The sequence below is a fragment of the Diadema antillarum genome, unplaced genomic scaffold (genome assembly GCF_040938485.1).
Source record: "Diadema antillarum isolate AM-2024a unplaced genomic scaffold, OU_Dant_1.0 scf00000225, whole genome shotgun sequence".
In the NCBI taxonomy this organism is placed as follows: domain Eukaryota; kingdom Metazoa; phylum Echinodermata; class Echinoidea; order Diadematoida; family Diadematidae; genus Diadema; species Diadema antillarum.
Window position 1 is genome coordinate 362,848 of NW_027271114.1, and position 24,096 is coordinate 386,943.

The window sequence follows — 24,096 nt, forward strand, 5'->3', positions numbered from 1 at the left end:
TAATCTGAAGGGAATCACTGGGCGAACGAATGCGCGAAGACGTGCTGAGCAAAAATAATATAATCTAAAGGCAATCATAGGGAGTCATGCATCAATATTACCATTTTATGACTTAGTCAAATAGCCGTGTGTAATTGGATGACCATGGTCACGTGATAGTGTAGCGTCCATGAGCAGAACAGTTTGTCATCATTGGTCATGACCCGTTCTCCCGCGGGGTACTTTTTCGTGTATAGGGCCTAAATGGGACGGTTTTATATTTCGTTTTAATATATTTCAAGCCCGGCTCCCCAGGGCCGTTGGAACGGGGGGGGGGGGGGGTCATCCCCCGTTCTACACACTTTTCTGGAGAATAAATAGGAAAACACAGGGTCTAAACACTTACCCCCCCCCCTTTTTTTTTACCCCGGAAGTGACACCAGAAAAAAAAAATATATATATAACGGTGTAGGAGACGGCGTAGAAGTGCGGGGAAGGCCTTTTCTCTTTCTCTTTTTTTTTTCTTCTATCTTTTTTTTGTTGTTGCTTTGTCAGCTGATGAAACCAGGAAGTAGCACCAGAAATGTAAACTTGACCCACCACCACTTTTAAAAACGTGGCGCCAGCCATGCTCCCGATGAAATATTTTGTATGGCTCCTCCTCGCCGGTCATAATCTGTATGTTATTGTTTCAACATTATTTTGCTGTTCTTGTGTATATAAATGTGGATGCCTTTCAGACCTTACAATGACCGCGTCATCGAGCCGCCCAACCGTGACCTGACGTACTCCAAGCCATATACCCGTATTCCAACCTACCTTGTCGGCATGGTACTCGGCTACATCATGTTTAAACTGAAAGGAAAGAAACCAAAAATTCACGTTGTGAGTATTAATCATTGTAAATGATCATCCTTTTTCCTCTTCTGTAGCCCCCCCCCCTTCCAAAAAAAAAAGAAATCAAAACAAAACAAAATGTGCAAAGGGCGGTGAAAATTCAAATTCAAATTCAAACTTTATTTTCACTTTTTTTTAATAGAATGTACAAGGAACAATATGATAAATTTGACATGCGAGTTGTTGAGAATATACATAGCCAGACAGGGATGACAACATGTTCATGTCTACATGATCAGTACACACACACACACACACACACACACACACACACACACACACTCACTCACACACACACACAAATAACATACACTCTCTGTACACACTCTTCGAAAAAAGTGGAGGTACCCACTCAAAAGACTACTAAGTATACTTGTATCATGTTGCTACCTCTGAGGGAAAGGGGAAAATTGGGGGGGGGGGGGGTGAAAAGCTTACAACTACGAAGAGTGCGGGAAACCGGGAAAGTCGGGCAAAAGTGCACTGTGAAAAAAGGGAACAGAAAATAGGGAGAAGAGAAAGAGAGAGGAAGAAAAAGAAAACCTAAATCATTTTGGTGCATACACCAAGGGTCAAAGCCCACAGAGACATAGCCAAGCGTTTCCGAAAGTGATACAGTGTCGAGCTGCTTTCTAGCGGAAAAGAAATCGCATGCCTTATGCAGCCTTATTCAAATTTCAGGGTTCCCACAGAGATTTGAAAACAGAATTCCATGACTTTTCCATGACTTTTCCATGACTAAATTGCTGCTTTCCATGATTTCCTTTTTGGCACGGTTTCCAAAATCAGACACGTTATGATGGCCTCCACCTCCCCTCACAGCCATCCGTTCCACCCACTATCTTACTCATGACATGTACATCTATTATCATTAGTATATGTCCCGGGAGTTATGTAGAATTTGTGATGTCACAAAATGGGGAAAAAAGGAAATCATGAACACCAATTATGATAGCAGAGTATGATCACAGAGTATGAGAGTCGCGAGACAGAACAAACTGGAAAGCTGCCATAGCCAAGAGGTAAATGCAATTCCATGACTTTTCCATGACTTTTCACAAATTTTCCAAATTCCCTGACTTTTCCCTCACTTTCCATGACCACAAATTTTTCCAGGATTTTCCAGGATTTTGCATGACTGTGGGAACCCTGAATTGACTGCAATGGATAGAAATTAAATCAAACAAATAAACCACTTAGTGTTGTGTCATTGAAATCGGGCGAAATTCTAATTAGATAGTTATGTGATTTCAAGTTAACACGATGTCATGTTTGTTTATCGGTTTGTTTTTTGGTTTTTGTTTTGCTTTTGTTTTAAGCACACATCACTTACTTAGTGCTCTACAGAGCAATAGTAGGTGACTATTGTGGGCTAATCAAAACATCAACTCTAGGCATCTCTCGTTGCCTAGCAAAAAAAAAAGTCTTCACCTTTTTAAACTTCTCATCAAAAAAAAAAAAAAGGAGGGGGGTGGGCAAATCATTGTTGCGAAATGGTAACGAATGAAAGTGTAGCTTATGATCTTCTTACATTCCATGCACAAGCCAATGGCTTTAGTATTTTTGCAGGCACTGACTTAGACGTAGGTGAGATGCATAAAAAAATTCCAAAAAAGTCATGAAACTATGCAGCCTATTCAGGATGAATTGTGTCATGTCAGGAAAAGCGCACAAGTTATTTGCTAATACCTAATAGTAATGAGTAATTGTACCTCCAACTTGATAAAAGATACATACCCCAAACGAATCCTTATTAATGTCTGTCTCTGTCTGTCTGTCTATTAATTGTCTATCTGTCTGTCTGTCTCTCAGTTTTTCGTTCTTCTCGGATGGTGCGTATCCTTCACTACGCTCTACTGCGTGGTGTACGGTCAGGCATGGAGCGTGGACTACTACCTGACCATACCGCAAGCCGAGGCGGTGATGTACCTCACTTTCAACCGGGTTGCCTGGGGCGTGGGCATTGCGTGGATGATGTTCGCCTGCCTAACAGGCTACGGAGGTGAGAACACTTTTTATAAACCATTTTGCGTTTTTTTTTTTGAAAAATAAAACTGTTTTCAATACTGTAGGCGAATCATGTCCAGCTAGATTTGGAGATTAATGTTCTTTATCCAATAAAATAAAGATAATAGTAATGATAATAATAATAATAATAACAATGATAATAATAGTAATGATGATAATGCTAATAATAATAGTAATAATGATATTAATAACAGTAATAGTAATAGTATTAAATGATAATACTACTAATAATTATAACAATAATGATAATAGAATTAGTAAGGATGATATAACAATAAAATCAACAATAATGATAAAAATTATAATAATGATGATAATAATGATAACAACAATAACGTAATTATGATACACAAGAATGGTAAAGGCTATACCTTCTACAAATCAAAGTAAATTTATTCACTTTTCTGTTTTCAATGTCAGGCAAAAGAAAGAAGCGAAACATAATGTCGTGCAAATATTGATGTAAGGCCAGCCAATTCAAAGAATAACATCTGTATGCAGGACATTTCCGGATCTCTCTTATATCCCGTTATCCCGTATCCCATTTGATTTTGTACCTTTATGAAGAGATTGAACAACAAATGAAATAATAATTCCTACCTTCTCTTTTTCAGGACCGATTGCTGTCTTCTTGGAGTGGAAATTCTGGATCCCCTTGGCCCGTCTCTCCTACTGCACCTACCTTATCCATGCAAGCATCTGCTACGCCAAAGTATTTTCCGATCAGATTCTCTGGCATGTAACCCCAATTGCGATAGTAAGTTCGATTTCTTCTTGCCATTCATTTCTAATTTCTTCATTATTCTGTTGCTACAATCTCGGGGTCATCCCAAAAAGACCGACACCCACGAGTCATACAGCCCACGAGTTCGACATTGAAAAGAGGTCCATGAGTCATACAGCTCACGAGTCATACAGCCCATGAGTTCGACACTAGGCAAATAAAACCCATGAGTTCGACACTAGGTAAAAACAGCCCACAAGTTCGACAGATACAACTTGGGGCTTAATGTGTCGGTCTCGTGGGCCTTGTTAGCTTAGTGTCAAACTCATGGGCTGTATGACTCGTGAGCTGTATAATTCATGGGCTGTATGACTCGTGAGCTCTATGACTCGTGGACTGTATGACTCGTGGGTGTTGGTCTCGTGACGTGCACCCACAATCTCAAGGAGGAGATGGGCACGACCTACTGCATAAGCATCATTTCAGTGACTCTCAACAACAGAATTTCTTAAAGGGGAAATCCAGGCCAAAAATAAGTTAGTCTGATAAAAAAAAAGAGTAAAATCTTACGAATTAAACGATTAAAAAAATTGACTGAAATCGGATGAAAAATAAGGAAGTTATGAAATTTTGAAGTTTTGCTAATTTCTGCAAAACAGTTCTTGTACAGCGGATATGAATATGCAAATGAGTCAGCTGACCATGTCATAGCCTCACAATTTTCAATTGATCGTGTACAAAAAATGACCAAAATTCAATGTTTTTGTCATTGAAGTCTGAAACATGATGTGTTTTTTTTTTTCTAGCTGAATAACTTCAGAATAGTGATCAGTTAGATATATCAGGATTTGAGCCTCAGGCAAAATTGCTTTGAAAAATAGTTATCAAGAAATTGTGGGATTCTTTCATCATAACTTCAAGAATATTGAAGTGAGGTATTATTGGAAAGGTTTTATTTTCCTCTATCTGATGATGGACTTACATTATAATGTTTCAAAATGACACTTAATTTGTTTTGCGATAAAACTCTTCATATTATACGTGCAATATTGTACATATTGATAGATAGGTATACAATATGCAATACATTATTGTGCGTCTCTGTGTAAGTGTGAGTGTGTGTGTGCATGTGTGTGTGAGTGTGTGTGCATGTGTGCGTGTGTGTGTGCATGTGTGTGTGTGTGTTACACACATAGAACCTATGGTACGTCACGTCTCTAAAAATAATCACATCTTTAACTCTTTAAAGCAGTCTAGATTTCTCGATATCCTGAAAAATAAGAAAGTCACAACCATCTATATGTATGTGGGAAGGATTAACAGTATAATATACAGAGTTATACCATGCCACAGTTAGCGTAGTTCTGTTTATGCCATCGAATTGATTGATTTATGTCAGGGGTCAAGAGTTTACGAAGGCAAGAAAAGTACCAGGCTTTTTGGTTGTAGACTTGACACAATAAAAGAAAGATAATTATAAAATAAGACGGAACGTGTATAGCGTGGTTGACCAAAAGATCGGTCTGTATCTTCTGGTTGTGGGTATGTTCCTGACTTCGTGACTTCACGGAATCCCCTCCTACGGAGGAGAGCCGTAAAGTAAAGAATATATAATATATTATTTGATAGATAAAAAATGATAGAACAAAAAACAAAACAAAACGAAAAAAAAAAACTCTTCCGGACAGACGGAATTTTATGTCTCGTCGCGTATATGCCCGCACAATCTCCCAACACAGGAGGATCGATATTACGTAACCATGTGTAAAAAGAACCATCCACGGGTCTTTAGTTCTTTCTACTTTTTGCTGTTCACTCGAGCAAGACCCGCGCGCGTAAAAAGACGTGCTGGTAGTTCTCAACACTGCTGTGCCATTAGGGTCTCTAGTCCAAAACGTTATTTTCTTTTGTAGTCTACTGTATTACATTGCATGTACATACGCCAATTGTAATGCGATTGCGTGCTTCACGGCACAGTGTAGCGCGGATGAGTGCTAAATAGACGGTGTATACTTGGAGGCGTTAACAGCAAAATTCGACCTTAGCTGGCCGACACAGGAATTTTTCTCCTCTGTGTACCTTACATAGGGGGATATATCCTTACAGATCCTGACCGAGGTGAGTAAACCTTTCACTTTATTCGACACATCAGTCCAATACATAACGTTTTAAGCTCACTTGTATTGTATTGTGGAGTGTTGTATAGGATACAGAGATCTGGGTAATGGAATATATATGTATGTGTTCGTAAATAATGCATATATTTTGTAAATAAGGTATATAATATATTTTGAAAATACCCTACATGTGGAATTTGACTGGTGGAGCACACATACGGCTGCACACTCTCACACGCTAGTACGTACACACGTTAATTTTCAAGCATGAAGCTGCACTAAACGAAGGAAGAAGAAGAATACGTGCGTTGTTACACTTGATAATTACAATGTACATTTCCGTCTACTTGCCACCATGCAATGATAAAGACAAATTTTGAAATACATTGGGGAAAAAGCCGTTTAGACATTGAACTGGACATTAATTCATTTTCAAACTGAAGGGTTCAATCAAAATGAAATACTGACTTTACAATAGTATCATCATATAGCCGAACGTGTATTATCGTTACACGTCAACACTATTTGTATTTCATGTAATTTGGAGAAGAGACATGCATGTTAATCTGTAGGCCTATATATAGGCTCATCATCGCATTCGGGTATATTCGTATCTCTTTTCTTTATAAATATTGTTTATGCGTTGGCAATAACCCCAAATGAGTTTATCTAAGTGATACCTAGCTGATCACGACGCAATCGGTGTTATGATATAAGAAAAGATAACTGTTTTTAAGATGAAATCAACACCTTGCAATTGTACAAGATTCCTCAAATATTATACAGCGTATTCATAGTGCAGCCCATTAGTAATGTTTAAGAAGTTGAATCTTATAAATTACCCATGGATAACCTATACATTATAGGATATAATCAGCATGTAACGAAAATCGACGATAAAACACTGTTGTACAACATGTGCAACTGTTCAGTGAGCCACCTATACATACTATATTGTATTAAAATGTACTTTCATTGTTGCCGAAAAGATAGGATCGCGAGTAATAAGTTCCGATTTTTCTTGAGATACCTAAGAACAAGGAAATAGTTTTAATAATATTCTTCCAACTTCTTATATCATTCGAAATGGCACATCCTGAAGACAGAAATGATGACGTAACTATAATATCATCGCTTTTTCTTTTTCATTATGTTCAGTCTTCATTCGTAATCAGTTACCTTTCCTTATTCTCTCCTTATTAGGCGTGCTGACGTCATTGTACCTCATCGATGAAAAGAGAACCAAGCCGAAAGTCAATTATTCTGAGAGCCTTCGACCAAAAGAATCGAATGTAACATCCGCGGATACAGATTTAACAATTGGGCTGGCCCTTATCGGGATAGTAAAGGACATTGCTCATGTCAAGAGAGCGTCATTTGTGCGATCAGTGCGGGATATCATTTCATCGATGTAACCAACTGGAAAAGATCCAGAAATTGACACAAGATGAATGTAATCAGATGCCGAAAGAGACTCAGCTTTCATTCCAATACTGCCATGACTGCGGAAATGTATTACAAAACGTTGCCGACCGACGACGTGACGGGGAAACCGTTCACATGGCACCTCTCTTTGTCTGCAAATCATGTGGAAAGGAGTATACTACCAAACATTACTTAAGTCGCTACCTCAAAAGGCGCCATGATTTATCACAATCAGAAGCCGGTGACAAAAGCCTACCCACTAGTGCTCACACTGACCATGGTGCTACTACTGCTACTGATGACCATTATCCTCACATGGGACCATCTGATCAGTCAACCACACCTGCAGCTGAAAAGCAATTGCGTACCCTGAATGATGTGTGCGAGGAACATCGAAGCTCAATCGAGACACACTGGAGGGTCAGTTATAGAGTTCGACACGTCTGTAATTTCGAATTTGACGGTCTTCGACCCGAGAAGATGAGAGAGTTTGCGGAGGAAATATTTGAGAAACAGGAGACTGCTTACAAAGTCAGCGTGGCCTTTGGGTTCATTCTTCGCCACACTGAGACGCAGGGCCTAAAATATCAGCCCCCGTCGTCTAACGACCCACTGTTCACGGTACCTCATGAAATAACTGACCGAGCATCACAGGAGGTGTTCATCCAAGAACTCTTGCGAGCAGGCTCTTTGGAATATGCGAGAAAGTGCAAGAGACCCAAGTCAGAATGGGCTGTGTATCGTATCACTAATATTTCCTTCTACGTGTATCCTCGTCCGGCTTTTTCAATCGATTGACAATACACTATTCTTTCAGACTACATTCAAAGAAACAGTAAGTGGTCTGAACTTCACGGCAATGAAAACAATCTCCATCTCGCCCGTTGTCTATTAGTATCCCTTTGTCTAGCATTCGGTGCTAAGAAGAAAAGGCGAAGAATCAACGATAGCATACTCCCGGAAGTTCTCTTCAAAATCCAACGAAAAGTTCAAAGGTGAATTATAAAGGTCATGTTTACCTTTGGGAGTAGTGATTAAAAAAAAAAAACTGTTCAAGATATCATTTTTGATGCATATGTGCATGTAGGTCAGTTGAATCACTGACAAAACATCCTACCACATAAAACATTTGCCCTAAAGCCTAAAATTGAAGGAGATATCACATTTTCTTTTCATCAAACCATAAATGTAGATAGTTTCGTCTGGAAACATTTTTGTTATGACTACTGTTCACATTCTGTATATTTTAATATTTAACATCGATTATACTGGTTCAAATTTTTACATTGGTTGTTTCTATCCCTGACTCACATTTTAGAACTATTTTGAAGCACTACTGCTGGGTTTTTGTTTCATCTGCAAATGGTAAATTATGCCTTTAAAACATCTTTGAGCGAGACATCATATTTTGCCACTAAACTATACTGGCCAAAAAAGGAGAAGAAGAAGAAGAAGAAGAAGAAGAAGAAGAAGAATGCGACGACGAATGAGAAGGAGAAGAAGAAGATCCAATTCGCGCGGGACAACAAAGCAGCACGCGCGCCGGAGAAACATCGGAAGATGGAGAAATATGTAAATACCGCGTAATAGACTTTCACGACAATCACTTCAGCTCATTATGGGAAATTAACCGAATTTTTCAAGCAATTTGAATGTCGAAAGTGTGGGGTAAACTGTGGAAGTACGGTTAGAAATTAACTTCATCACGAGTCTATTAAATATATGGCACAGTATTGGTTGAGTTGAGGATTCAGCTTTCAAGTTTTTGTGAGATACTTAGAAACCACTTTATAAAGTGTTAAAGAGCATACAATTCTAAAAGGAAATCAGAGTTTATTTGATGAAAATCGGTTTTAAAAATGGCTGACCCCAAAAAGATTCCAAAACCAAAGAAAGGATACTAAAAAAGGAAGGTTCCCACTTTTATTAGGTCGGCTTTAATTGTTTTGGATATCTCAGTGATTAGTCTTATATCGTCAAAATGCATAGCAATATTGATTTGGCGAACATGGCGAACGTCAGAGTATAGTTAGCAAGTTCGGTAAAACGTTACAAAGAATAAACTATACAATCTTTTGACACACAAGCATGTCTGTTTATGGTGAAGAGGCCTAACCTAGGCCTATGCTCGAAGTCCTGATGAAATAAACAAGTCTTACTTCGATAATTCGAAAATGATCCCTGTTTCTTTGATATTTCCATGGTGTTAAACAGAGCATCGTTTCCCTATATAGCCATATACATTGTATTTGCCCTGCGTATTGGCAGTACTATACATAGCAATAATAATGTCACAATAGAGGAATGCATATAATGCTAATTGCCTTGATTATATATATATATATATATATATGTTGATAAGGTAGTCCACGTGTTGGCAAGATAAAAAGATAAGTAACAAAGCTGCAACAAAGTTCATGCTGTATTCACCAACGGTTTATTTCTTCACACAAATTTTCGGGCGTCTCGCCGCCCTTTCTCAAGTGTTGATACTGAGAGAACAATAACAAAATTAAGCCATAACAATATATTGCAACCGTGTTACCAAGGATGTGCGCTTTAACGCATCCATGCTAGGCATCCTAACACCCAGCGCGCATCCTGGCAACAGTGCAATGTTACGTCATAATGAAATTACAATGAGTATAAAATATATATATATATATATATATATATATATATATATATATATATACCGGGTGTCCCAAAAAAAGCGGAACGGTGGATTTTCAGTACCTTGCATTCTAAAAGTGATATTTTTTTTAACATCATTAGAAAGAAAATTTTCCGCAGAAGACAATGATACCAAAATCATAAAATTTGGTTCATTACTTCTTATTCTACGCCAATTCCTGAAAAAGCAGTCATTTTCAAATTTCGCCAGATTTCTGCGTCTTATGAGATAATAATTTGAGTGCTACACGCGATCCATACGGTGAATATTGTGTAAGCTCAGTGATCCATGTCAACAAAAGATACAGCTTTCACATTGGGCACGGGCCAGAAAAAAAAAAAAAACAACCACTGTGTATGTGTGTGTGTCTGTGTGTGTGTGTGTGTAGGCGCCCAACAGAAAGCGTTATCTTTTGTTGACATGGATCAACGAGCGTACACAATTCACCGTATGGAACGCGTGTCGCGCCCAAATTATTATCTCATAAGTCGCAAAAAATTGAAAATGACTGCATTTACAGAAATTGGCGTAGAATAAAAAGTACTCATTAACAACCAAATTTAGTGATTTTGGTATCATAGTCTTCTGCGGAAGATGCTCTTACTAATGATGTCAAAAAATATATCACTTTTATACCGCAAGGTACTGAAAATCCACCGTTCCGCTTTTTTTGGGACACCCGGTATATATACATATATAAACATACATGTAGAAGCCATAGAGCTCTGTTGTAATATGTATGTATATATATACTGTATACATATACATATATATCACATACATACATGCATATTATACTTAAACTACTTCAAGCGCTTCCAGATTTGTCCTCGAAACTAGGTGTTTCTCCTGAAGTTACAGACTGCTGGACTAACTGTCAATGTGCTGTCATAACCAGCTCTTTAGCAGTAACCATGGTAATGGGTTCTACAACTGTAGCTTGCAGGCAAGACATCACAGGTTCTCTGAAAAGGAACAGTTCTTCGTTCCAAACATATATCTAATATGTATTATACAGGGTAGGATGTCACCAAATACCGCTTTTTCTCATCTCCCTTTACTCGTCTATATTATGCGTTTCAAACTGATCTCACTCATTGAAAATTTGAGGCATTTAATAGGGTAATTGTTTCTGAAGCAACGCCACGCACCAACAACAACAAAAAAAGCTAAATGATACCATATTCAGGTAGCAAATGAAACCAAATAAACACCAAACATTATTATGAAATCCTGCTCAGTATTTACTAGTCACTGTGGACAGGAAATACAATGTTTTAATGTATGTGCAATGTGCATCTGCATATATGACATACATGTGTATACTGTAAACGTGGAAATTTTCGCGGTACATTAATTTTCTCGGATTTCGCGCTACGCTCGGCTAGCGCGAATTCAAAAACGCGCGAATATATCTTCACAATTTTCTACGCACATTTTGAACGGGATGAATTGTGTGCGCTTCATCGATGATACTGCTACGTAGTACAATGTACAGGCATGTTTACGCTACTAGTACTGTGCGAAGAGACGATACCCTAGATTGCTGTGTACTGTAGCATGCATGTGTTTGTTTGTTTGTTTTTTTTTGGATAATTTTTTTTTGTTTCAAACAATATTTTATTTCGATTTCATCATCCATCATTGATTACAATTCAATATTTAATTGTGTTGCTTGCAGCGTGACATTTCAAACGTATATCAAAATATTACAAAATAATTCTTAGGACTGTCATTGTGTAAATTTCCGATTGTTCTACTACTAGTATACAATACACAGTAACTGCTTCACAAATATAATCATCTCCGCAATAATTATAAAATCAATTGTTAATGCCTAATGGGTCAGCAAAACCAAAATGTATGTACAATACACATTACAAAATATACCCATTGACTGCGTCCGTATACTCGTCACAGCAGTGATTATGAGATAATGAAATCAATATTGTTAAGGGGTCAAACACAAGGTCTGCATACCTATGCATCAGGTGTCAACAAAAAGCCTACATACCTATGTACACACAATCCAATATACAAACATTTTACAAATCTTCATGATCAATGTCTGTACATAATTCATACCTATAAACATTACCCCTTCATCGCTCACCCGTATAACCTCAACAACACTTCCCCCTCTAAATAGGCATACTCCAGGTATACCTCACTCCAGCACAGATACACACACATATTTGCACGCACACACACACACACACACACACACACACACGCCCACAAACATCGAACCTGTTCACCAAACACTCAACAACAAAAAGCACAAAAAAGGTATCAAATAGTAGTGCAGTAAGTATCCCGTGCCATTAAATGATTCCATTTCCTGCTGTGCAGGGCCAGCGTACCTCGTTTCATTGCTAATTTCCTTTCTTCTTCTCTACTTTCTAACATTCTTTCTCTAATTTCTCTTATCAAAGGGGGCCTGCTCTTTTCCTTCGAAAATACAAATATCATCCATTTTATCAATAATATCAAATGGTTTATGAGTTGTCCTTTTCCAATATCCTGCGTTTTAATACCAACATGAACAGATTGCCAATCTAACTTTTGCATCTGGGGTAAAACAAAAACTTCACTACACAATTTCCAAATCTGATTGACTTTCCTACAATGAAAAAACAAATGTTCATAAGTCTCAACCTCAGAATAACAAAATGTACATTGATTATCTCCTACAAAACCAAAAGAAAATAACTTAGCTTTTGTATATATTAAACCATACATTTTATATTGAAATTCACGCAGTTTACAATCAAGAGTAGACTTCCGAGGCCTCAGAAAAATCAATCTAATGTCTATTTCCTCAAAATTATATAAACCAACTAAATTATTATATGCTGATGATGTTTCAATTCCATCCCTCATCAATGCTTTATAAATACGTTTTGATGTTATATCCTGTATATGATATATTTTATTCTGCAAATATAATTCAATTTTCAGTTGAGTATCCTCCATATTCATTTCTCGCTTTAATGTACCTTTCCATGATGACGGTAAAGCTAAAAATATTTCAAACATTTTTCCAATCATTTCTTCACTAAATCCTAATCTTAAAAACTCCCTTCTCCCTTTAAAGTCCCCATTTACATCTACCAAATGATGAACTTTATATACATTCCTAAGAAATAACTCTTTATCAAATATTGTATGTCCATCAATCAAAATAAATTTATTATTAAAAATTACCTCATTCCTTTTTGTATCCTCTTTCAGAATCAAACTTCTACTTCCCATCCAAACCTGCAACATATCATTATAAAATTCTGGTAAAATTAGCCTCAACAACCCTAAAATTGCCTTACTATAAAAAATCAAAATACCTCCCACCGATTTAGTGAAAAACTTAAAACATAACTTCCACTTCATACTATGATCCCCAGAAATCAAACGCTTAATCCACATAATTCTTTGTGCTTTAACAAACACTCGAAAATTAATGAACTTTAATCCTCCCCTATCATAATCTAAATACAAAATATTCCTTTTTATTTTATCTCTACCCCTCCAAATAAAATCAAATACCACCCTATCTAACTCCTCAAATACCCAATCAGGTGTTACCATGAGTGAAGAAATATAAATCAACTTTGGTAAAACAAAAACCTTTACTAATTGAACTTTCCCCATCAGCGTTAAATCTCTCTGTTTCCACCATAATAATAATCTCTTTATCTTACTCAAAATCTCCTTATAATTCATAACTTCTTTAACATCAGGGTTCAAAGAAAAATATATTCCTAATATTTTTACCACCTGTTCTACTCTACCAAAAGGCAACACACAATCCTCCCTCGGAATACCTAATAACAACACATACGTTTTATCATTATTAACTTTTAAACCCGAAATTTGATAAAATACATCAAATAATCTTTTAACTTCCTCAACAGAATATCGATCCTGAAGAAATAAAGTAACATCATCAGCATACAGAATTTGTTTAATTTCAACATTATCAACCATTAACCCATGAATATTAGAATTCTTCCTTATTGCCTGAGCCAAAATTTCAATACACATAATGAATAAATACGGGGATAAAGGATCTCCTTGCCTTACCCCCTTCTGTATTGGGAAATAACCAGTAGACTCCTTACCATTTATAACACAACTACAGCTATTAAAATACAATATTTCAACCCAATTACATAACATTGATCCAAAACCAAATATATTCAAAACTTTCTGCAAAAATGTATGACGGATCGAATCAAAAGCTTTCTCAAAATCAATAGCAAACATATAACCAGGTAAACCACAGCTCGATGTATAAAAGATCATATCATCAATCAATCGAATAGCCTCTCCAATATTTCTTCCTTCTATATATCCAACTTGATCAACATTGATTATTTCATGCAAAACATGCTTAATACGGTTTGACAAAACTTTCGCAAGTATCTTATAATCTACATTCAATAATGAAATAGGTCTGTAATTCTTTATATATAAAGGATCTTTTCCTTCCTTATGAATCAAAGTAATTACACCTTGTTTTTGAGAAGCAGACAATTCTCTTCTGTTATATGCCTCATTAAAACTGTCCAACACCACATCCCCTATCACTGACCAGAATGTAATATAAAATTCTACACTTAATCCATCATTTCCTGGAGATTTATTCAACTTCATCTGATTCAAAATAATTTCACATTCTCTTTTTGAAATATACCCCTCACAGGATTGAATAGAATCCCTACTTAATGTTGGCAAATCTTGAAAAAAATATCTACTATCACCAGATATAAAATCAAAATTCTCAGAATAAAGATTACTATAAAACCTTTTTATTTCTCTAATTATTTCCTTAGAATCACAAACTACCTCATCATTAACCCGTACACTTTTAACAATAATTTTCCTCTTATTAAATTCCATTAACTGTTTAAAATAAGATGAGTCACCTTCTCCACCTTCATACCACGAAGCCCTTGAACGAATTTTTATCCCTTCATTCACGTAATCATAACATTTTTTCAACTCTTTCTTTTTATCTTCCAACAACGTGATTCTATCACTATCTGATCTCAAAAATACATCATTTTCTAAAAACTCAATTTCTTCCTCAATTCTCTGAATTTTTTCCTTACGTTGTTTGGCCAAATTTATAGAATATTTCCTAGTAAAATTACAAATTTTCATTTTCAAAAAATCCCACAAAACCCTTTTATCTTCTATTTCATTCCGAAATTCTCCCAATATTTTTATTATTTCATCTTTCATTTTATTGACATATTCACTATCTTTACACAAACTGTTATTAAATTTCCAATATGACGCCTTAAAACATCTATCATTTTCCTTATCATCATTAGGTTTATTCAAAAGTTGCAAAAAAATTGCTGAATGATCTGGCGCAATAGAAGTTAATATCTTGCATTCCTTTACAATATCATGCAACTCACTCGAAATAAACCAATAATCAAGTCTACTTTGCATAAACGGAAATACCTGTCGATAAGTATATTGTCTATCTAAATTATGGATGACCCTCCATATATCTATCAAATTACATTCCTCAACAAAATTATCAAAACACTGATCAAAATTTGTATACTTCTTTACCATTGCTCTCCCATTATAATCTAATTCAAAATTTCGTATCAAATTAAAATCTCCACCAATAATAATCAAATTTCCATTATCAACAAAAGGATGCAGAATCTTTTCAACTTCAGACAGAAAGTCTCTCCTCTCTGTTTCTTTACCCCTCACTGGAAAATATACATTTACAATAACAATTTCCATACCGTGTAAGACACATTTCATCAAAATATATCTACCTTCATGATCTATATCCACATATAAAACATTCAATTTTAAATTTGCATTAACCAACAAACAAACACCTTTACTATGTGGTGTACCATGACTAAAATAGGATACTCCGTCCCACTCCTCTCTCCACTTTTTTTCAACTTCAGGAGAGCTATACGTCTCTTGTAATAACACAACATCTGCTTTTTTATACGTACACCAGTTAATAATATTCTTTCTTTTCCTTGCATCCCTAATACCTTTTACATTCAACGAAAGGAAATTACAGCGAATATCTAAATCATCCCAAGCCATAGTTACAGACGAGTACCGCCAGAACAAGCACAGTTAATTCACCTGACTCCGAAATACATTTACAGCTACCATCTGCATACACACAAACACACCACTTATACACACACTCACTCACACCGATTACACTCACAATTACACTTACACTCGTGGAGTCCGGAAGGACGTCCATGTACACTTCCATAACCAACGAAACGAGTCTCCTCCCCCCCCCCCCCCCACCTCCCACTGCATTGCACTAACGAAGAATGGACACAGGCAATGATTTCCCCTATACCTATCCAAGTGCATAACTCTTGCTCAGCATCTGAAAAAAGAGGAAAGGGGTAAAATGAAGAGGAATAATCAAGAACAAGAAAAAATAAATTAACACCCGACTAATACAGCTTGACCTTGTATTGTTCCTCTCTTGGGTGCCCCTGGGCTATAGCTAACGAAATTGTAGTACCTTCGAGACCAAATCGGACTGTGCATAGCTGTGACAAAAAAGACAACTTGAGAGGGATACGCCCTGTTCAATATGCAATCTACTAAAAAAAAAAAAAAAAAAAAAAAAAAAAAAAAAAAAAAAAAAAAACCACAGTGTTAAGGGGAAAAGAATTGTAATCTAGTATCTTCTGTTCTCTTAACGAAGGAGCATTTTTGTCGACCAGACAGGAGTCATTATCAGACTACCAAACAAATTAAACTAGGACATGACATAAGGAAAAGAAGGAAGAGAGAAAAAATGGGGACATGACAAAAGAAACAAAGGGTACGAAAAGAAAAGAAAAAAAAAACCTGAGAAGCCATTAAGGCTTGACCACCTGCCTTCCCATTTACTGCACTATGCACTATGCAGAACGATTTATCTGTGTGTCTATACTCATTATCGGCGCTTGAGGGCGACAAACATGCAAAACTGGTTACCAATAAGAGGGGTCATTGACTAACATATTGATACAAAAGGGTTTTCAGTGGTATTACAAGAGAGTTGCAATACAAAAGAGCTTCGAACATGCATTCATGATTGACCCATAACTAAACACCTGGCTTCTTAAGCAAATCAGTACATCAGCTTTATATTGCTCTTGAAAGACCCATGGCCATATAAAAACGATTCGCACCACTCCCGAAACCAGATCAGTCCACGGGCATGACAAAACAAAAACGAAACAAGATAAAGCACCGCACGAATCGATGCTACAGTCCCCCGTGACTACGGTACTAGAGTCACAGCTGTACTACGTATTTGAGTGCTTGTACTCGCAGTCGAGCCGCTCGCTACGCCCATACGTCGCTTGTCGTACGCTGGCATAGCAAGCTATGTAGCAGAGGCTTTGGATGAAAGCAGTGAATGTGTACTACAGTAAAGTATGCTGCGGAGCGCAAATTTAAGAACCCGCGAATACGTTTTCGAGCCGCTCAGCGCGAAAAATTAATCGCGCGAAAATATTGACGTTTACAGTATATATATATATATATATATATATATATATATATATGTAAACAATTAACGTAAATTCAAATGGCCTTTCATTAACAAGATCCACACGCTACAAGTACTCACAGCTATTTGTATGTCGTCTATTTCATAAAAGGTATAGGAACAACAGACGATTGTCTTTGTGTTATACATTCTCTTTCTAAAACAACTCTAGGTATCTTTACCATCCACGTGACTCAAGCTATGAAGAGAGTTCTATCTTTTATAGCTTTCTATTCCTGGAGAAGAATGGAGCCTATACATTTACATCCAACAAACGGAACATCGTCCATCTAAAACAGACTTTTAATGTATGGTCCCTAAGATGATTCGAAAATGTGTAAAAAAACAAACAAACAAAAAAACATTTACATTTACAATAGCCATACGCATCATTCCAGAAATCTCCTTAAACAAAACGGGAAATGAATTACTGAAATTCATGACGGTCAGCTGTTGGCAACAACACAGCAATTACTATCAAATTCAGGGAGGAATTTTTTATAATCATCTATTTTGAGCGAAAGTCAGACCATATCCTTTATCTATCGCTGAAATCTGCGAATCAGTATGATATCGATCGCGCGCAAAATTTTACTGCTTCTAAAACAAATTATCCACAATCCCATTTTTTTAGTTCTCGATCTCAAATCTATTGTTCTCGATGACACACTTTTACGTCATACCAATCCTGTCGATCGGAACGATTGGAATGATATTTTGGGTCGAACAGGTAGAGAAGAGAATGACAAAGAAATTTCAGTTTCTTTCTGCATTCTGTTTTCAGTATACAATGCATAGCAAAATATGACGGTATGTCATAATCTAAATCACGATGAATTGTTCAAACGCACACTGCAAAAAGTCCGGTGTTAAATATGAAACACCAAGCTGGTGTAAAATTTCTGGTGCTCATTCATGGTACTAGATTAACACCTCCGGGTGTCATTTCACAATATAAAATTGTTTTTTTTTTTTAAATACTAGTAGTTTCTTAGGGATTGAATTTCTTGTTAATTCTGAACAAGACGATGAAGAATTTTCCGATAAAGTACTTGATTTTTGAAAAAAAAAGTGTAAACACATTTACACCACAGTAACACCAGTTGGTGTGGTCTCCTATTGAAGCTGGACGGGTGTTACACCATTGAAATTAACACCACCAATATCAAATCAACACCATAGCGCAATGTCAAAAGTATCACCAGCCACGGTGTCAAATTAACACCACGAAGTGCCAGGTGAACGCTTTTTAACACCGTCACAATACATTTTCTACACCTGTGGGTGTGGTCCTTTATTGAAGCTTGACCGGTGTCAGATTTAACACCCATGGTGTTAAATCTGACACCGATGTTTTTACAGTGCATTGATACAAATTGTGGGCTACGATTGTACATGCGTAAAGAAACGTATGAAATTGGAAATGCAGAGGACCATCTTCATAAGCAGAGCTTGATTAGGAAGATGACCCCAGGTAAATTTACAACACAATAGATGAAACTATCTGAAAATACAACTCTCTATCGCCATTCACGTTATGATGAATAGTAGTGAAGAATTAACATTAGTGCTGTGAGGTATGCGTTGTACTGTGATAATGCTGATCTGTAAAAATAAGTTGCCCTTATGTTCAGTTAATTGGAAGGGACCAAAACGTCTGTTGAGAATGAGAAGGGCGTTAAGTTGTTTCAAACACTATGGGTTTAGTGGCAACTTAACGCCCTTATCATTCTCAACAGACGATAAAGAACAGAAGAAATTGACAAAGAGAGCGAGAGGGAGTGGGGAGGGGGCTGGAGAGGGAGAGAGAAAGGAATGGTCAGAGAGGGCGGTGGGTTGGCTCAGACGGTAGCGCGTCTGCCTCACGATCCTAAGGACCCGGGTTCGAACCCGAGTTTGGACTGAGCAATGTTGTGTGTATTCATACCGTCCCCTCTGGCAAGACGCAAAACACTCTATCCGTCGGATAGGACATAAGAGTGGAAGTCCCGTGTGTGAGAGAGTCACAACTCATGCACGTAAAAGATCCCGCTTCATTCATTCATCGCAAAGAGCAGGGTGTTTAACCCCGTGAAGTGGTCCCGCCTCACATCCAGCTGGACAATGCTGGACGCCATGGAAGACCAGCTTTTTAATTAGCATAGCTGAATATGGGCTCTCCCGCCATCTTCTCAGATGGAAAATAAACAAACAAACAAAAAGAGGAGATGTATAACTTTTGTGTCATTTTCATCACCCTTTTCCTTTTCCGTTTCCTCATCCCACAGAGCTACGTGTTTACAGCTAACACCGTCTTCTCCTACATGGCCGCCATTGTACTCTGCCTCCTGGTCGAGGCCCCCACCATGGGACTGGAGAAAGTCATGTTTGGTGCCTACAAATCCCCGAAATTGAAAAAGAACTAAATGACAAAGATCTAAGCAGACGACAATGGAAGACGTTCTACACCGCCTTGACCAGGAAACACTAGATATCAAGGGCCTCATTTCTTAAAGGGGATCTCCGGATGATTTTCAGACTTTTACTGAACAACTATAGATTAGTTAAACCAAGTACAGAGTTTCTGAATTTATAGTGACTGGGATGAGAAATGAGAATGTTTCCAAAATCTATAACAAATTGCAATGAACAAGGATGATGACATGGCAGCCTCACCATAAGAATGCATGAGTTGGGGTTCAAGGAAGCAGAACAAAAGAATAAGGCATGCATAGATTCTTCACAGGTGTGCTTGTTAAGCAGGTGGTATTGTAATGGAATTACACTGCTGCATTTCTGAAACATGTGAGGCTCTGATGTCATCAACACTGTTCAGTGTAATTTGTTTAAGATTTTCATTTTATTGGTTTCTCTGCTCAAGGGCATCAATGAATTCCACAAATCTATATATGGAGCTGTTTATTTATATACTACATGATGTGAAATTATGAAAATCATCCGGAATGCCCCTTTAATCATGGTAGCAACTCTTGCTGGAATAGCAATTGTCATGGTGATGACAAGAACCCAGCTTCCTGTTGCCTGTGATCATGGTTAGCTGTTGCTATGGGAAGTTGCCATTCCAGCAAGAGTTGCTATCCTAACATCTTTTATAAAATGGGGCCCAGATTTATGGCATTCGATGATATTGGACGAGTTTGGCATTATTTGTGACTGCTATTAATAAATTGTGCATTAAAGCATACATGTGCATGCAAATTGGCAACGCTGTAGTTCGTAGCGTGCACAATTACTGGTAGATTATTCTATAGATGGTATATAATATTATTTAACATTATTCTGTCACATCATTTATCGCTTATATTGTATCGTTAATGTTATTCCTTTATTGCAAAAAAAAATCGTGAAAACTAGTGCAGTGTATATATGTTACTATGTTTTGTCGAACTATGAGAATGGATAAAAAAACTCGAAACAGAAAATGATTATTTAATGAAAATGATATGATTCCTGGGTGTCGAACTCGTGACTTGCATCGAATTATCCTGCACCTTATCATTCATTTGCCCCTTGAAGGACATTATATTTGTGTTATTGCAATACTACCACAAAATATATTTCTTTTTTTATACATTAAAACGAGAACAAAAGTTGAATTTTGCATTGATTAGTATAGGAAACCATTTGCAGATCTATATCGTTTCATACTTTTTCTTCATTGTCTCAACGATAAAAGGGCTGCTGCAATGCATTAGCTGTTATTCAGGATAAGTGCTCTGCATTATCTTTTTTTATCATTTCGATGAATATAGAGTAACAAACATGAACGACTAACGAATAAATGAAAAGGAAATTTTGGCTGTTTACATGGCACTGGGGTCTTGTCTTTACCATCGCGAAGTAATGATTTTAAACAGAGTGTATCCCTGTATTTATTACAGTTAAAGTCGATACTGCCGTACACTTCCCTCTGACTCTTCTTATGTGGTTAAATTCTTCCGATAAAGGGATTTCCACCTTACATGACGTTATCTTTCAAACTCCGTTACTAACTCTTAGGAAAAATAACAAGTGTTGTAAACATCATGACAATCGTTGATTTGATCACTTACCATTACGTAAAGGCCATTGATCGTAATGATGTAGATATTGGAATCATTTAGTGTATTGCAGTCTATGAAATATTTTCCCAGTGTAGCTTATTATATGGATTGACTTCAGTCTTATTATTACGTGACGTTCATCCACAAAGATTTGCAGACGTCCCATGATTAACAAATTGTTACGATCTATTATATTTCTTGTCTGTCACCCTGCATAATTGTCACACGTGTCTCTGAACCACAATAACCCACAAGTGCTATAGAATATTTATTACGCATTTCTTTCTTTGTACCATCACATCCGGGCCCTGTTTTATGAAGAGATTTAATTGACTATTATTATAGTTGATTTCTAGCATAAGTCTATGGCAGCCTCTGTAGTAAGGAAATTTATAATCGATTATGTCTTTTGATAAGTCTTTTGATAAAAACAGGGCCCTGATTATGATGTTAGGGACGGAATGCGTCATATGTCTTATATAATATTGTCACAGTGTCCTGTTTTATCGTAGCATCGTTTGTTACTGAGTCAATAAAAGCGAATCAAATGATGATTGGAAACTATACCCTCCATGAATTGAAGTTTCCCTCACCGTAGATAAATGTGTCCGTATGTTATGTTGAGTTGTGTTTAAAAGAGTGTGCTTTGATATTAATAGGGTATTATTGCCTGTTCCTAATTCTATCCGCAGTATTCTGTGAGATTGAGTAATTTACGACAATATCTTCGGTATGTCCCCCCAAAATTATTTTGGCATTGATAACTTTCAATGCGATCAAACTGTCTGAATGCTATTTCAACGTCTAAAAATGTAACATTCTACCTATATTTTGCAAAAAAAAAAAATAATCTGGTTAAGTGGTCACAGAGAAATGTAGATTATTGTTAAGTATGTCATGGGTCTACGTCCTTACAGTTTAGTATTTGGATGCTCTAGGAACTACATATTAATGTGTGAATACAATGGACAGAATTTGGAGGGAAGGGATTTCTGACATCACTACAAGATTCTCTTTAAACACTGAAGCAAATCGGGTGGGGTTTTCTGTATAGATGTGGGAAATAAGTTATAGTTTCACACCCTCATATTTGTATTTGGATTGATTGACTAAAGTTATGGTTAAGACGGGTCCCGTTGCGTGTATATATATATATATATATATATATATATATATATATATATATGTATATATATATACACACACACACACATACATATATATATACACACACACATATATATATATATATATATGTATATCATATATAATTTGATTACATTACAAAATTATTCTGCAAATACAATCAATACCGTATGCCCCCATATACAAATGTATGTATATATATATATATATGGGGGCATACGGTATCGACTGTATTTGCAGAATAATCGTGGCGATACAGGCAAGGGGACGTTTCATAAATTTTCGAACCACATTTGTGTTACCAAAATCAAAACAAAGAAATGCGATTCCCTTTGGACCCAGGGTAAACTTGATCTTCGTCACGTTTCCATGGGAACAATCGCAACCTTCATCACAAAATAACTTACTGATTAATCCTTCTTGTCAAAGTACAGTGTGGTGATGATGTATTCCAGGATCTTCTTATTCATTTTTTTCCTCAGTGTGATCTGACTGATTTTTTTTTGATCCCGTCAACTACAGGGTTCCGCGTAAACATAGAACAACACTGCCATGGAAGAGTGTTGAGAGTGATGAGTGGGAATGTAAAGTGGGGTATATGCTTCTAACCTCACTTGGATAATTCTTTTTCTTTTTCTTCTTTTTCTTCTCCTTCTTCTCCTTCTCCTCCTCCTCCTTCTCCTCCTCCTCCTCCTCCTCCTCCTCCTTCTTCTTCTTCTTCTTTTTCCATTATGTCATCACATTCATCCTCTCCTTTTCCTTTTTCTCATTTTTTAAATCTTATTTTCGTGTCCTTACGCCTCCTTTGTTTTGCTTCTTCTTTTCTTCAGTCTTCCTTCTTCTGTATCTTTCCCTCTATCGTCATCCCGTTCGTGTTACTTCGTTTTTCTCCTCTTTCTCCTCCATTTCTGAATCTCTGAATAACTGACAGAACAAAGATCCCAATCGGAAAACTAGGTGAAACCTATGCCTACAGGATAATAACGGGGTAGCCAAAACCGGCAGCTTTTTTTTTTTCCTACAGTGAGAAGTACTATCCATTCTTCTTATATTGAAAAAAAAAAACCCGAAGTGAAAGTGATGGTCTGATCTCCATGACAACAGCGAGAAAGGCACTGAGGTTGGATGCCTTTATCGGATGCAGTTGATGTTGATGTTGGTGATGATGTTGAGGAGGACTATGATGATGACGATGATTGTGATTGTACCACGAACGAGCGCGATTATAATGTCTGACGATGATGGCAAAGAAAGAAAGAAAGAGAGACAGACAGACAGACAGAGAGAGACGGGGGGGGGGAGCTTTGAAAGGCAATAGATCTCGAAAGGAAACATAAAGGAGAAATGCTCTATCAATCAGCATCAGTTGGACAATTAAGTTATACAAGTAAAGATATCAAACCGTTTCGCGCCTATACCCATTGATTTCATGGAGATTGTAGATTGAGCAAGTATTTGTTTATCATTTGACAGGGTTCATCCGTGTTGGCCACTCCTAACCATTA

At 36.9% G+C, this 24,096-nt stretch overlaps 1 protein-coding gene across 1 annotated transcript in view; it reads left to right on the forward strand.

The window, feature by feature from the left end:
* The window catches only part of LOC139724636 (O-acyltransferase like protein-like), a 33,260-nt gene extending 13,453 nt beyond the window's left edge, over positions 1 to 19,807 (forward strand). Inside the window, exons 13-16 of the mRNA XM_071635768.1 lie at positions 720 to 864; positions 2,689 to 2,878; positions 3,519 to 3,661; positions 19,670 to 19,807. Coding sequence (XP_071491869.1) covers positions 720 to 864; positions 2,689 to 2,878; positions 3,519 to 3,661; positions 19,670 to 19,807 — 616 coding nt within the window. The remainder of the gene's footprint in view (positions 1 to 719; positions 865 to 2,688; positions 2,879 to 3,518; positions 3,662 to 19,669) is intronic.
* Positions 19,808 to 24,096: the final 4,289 nt, after the last annotated feature.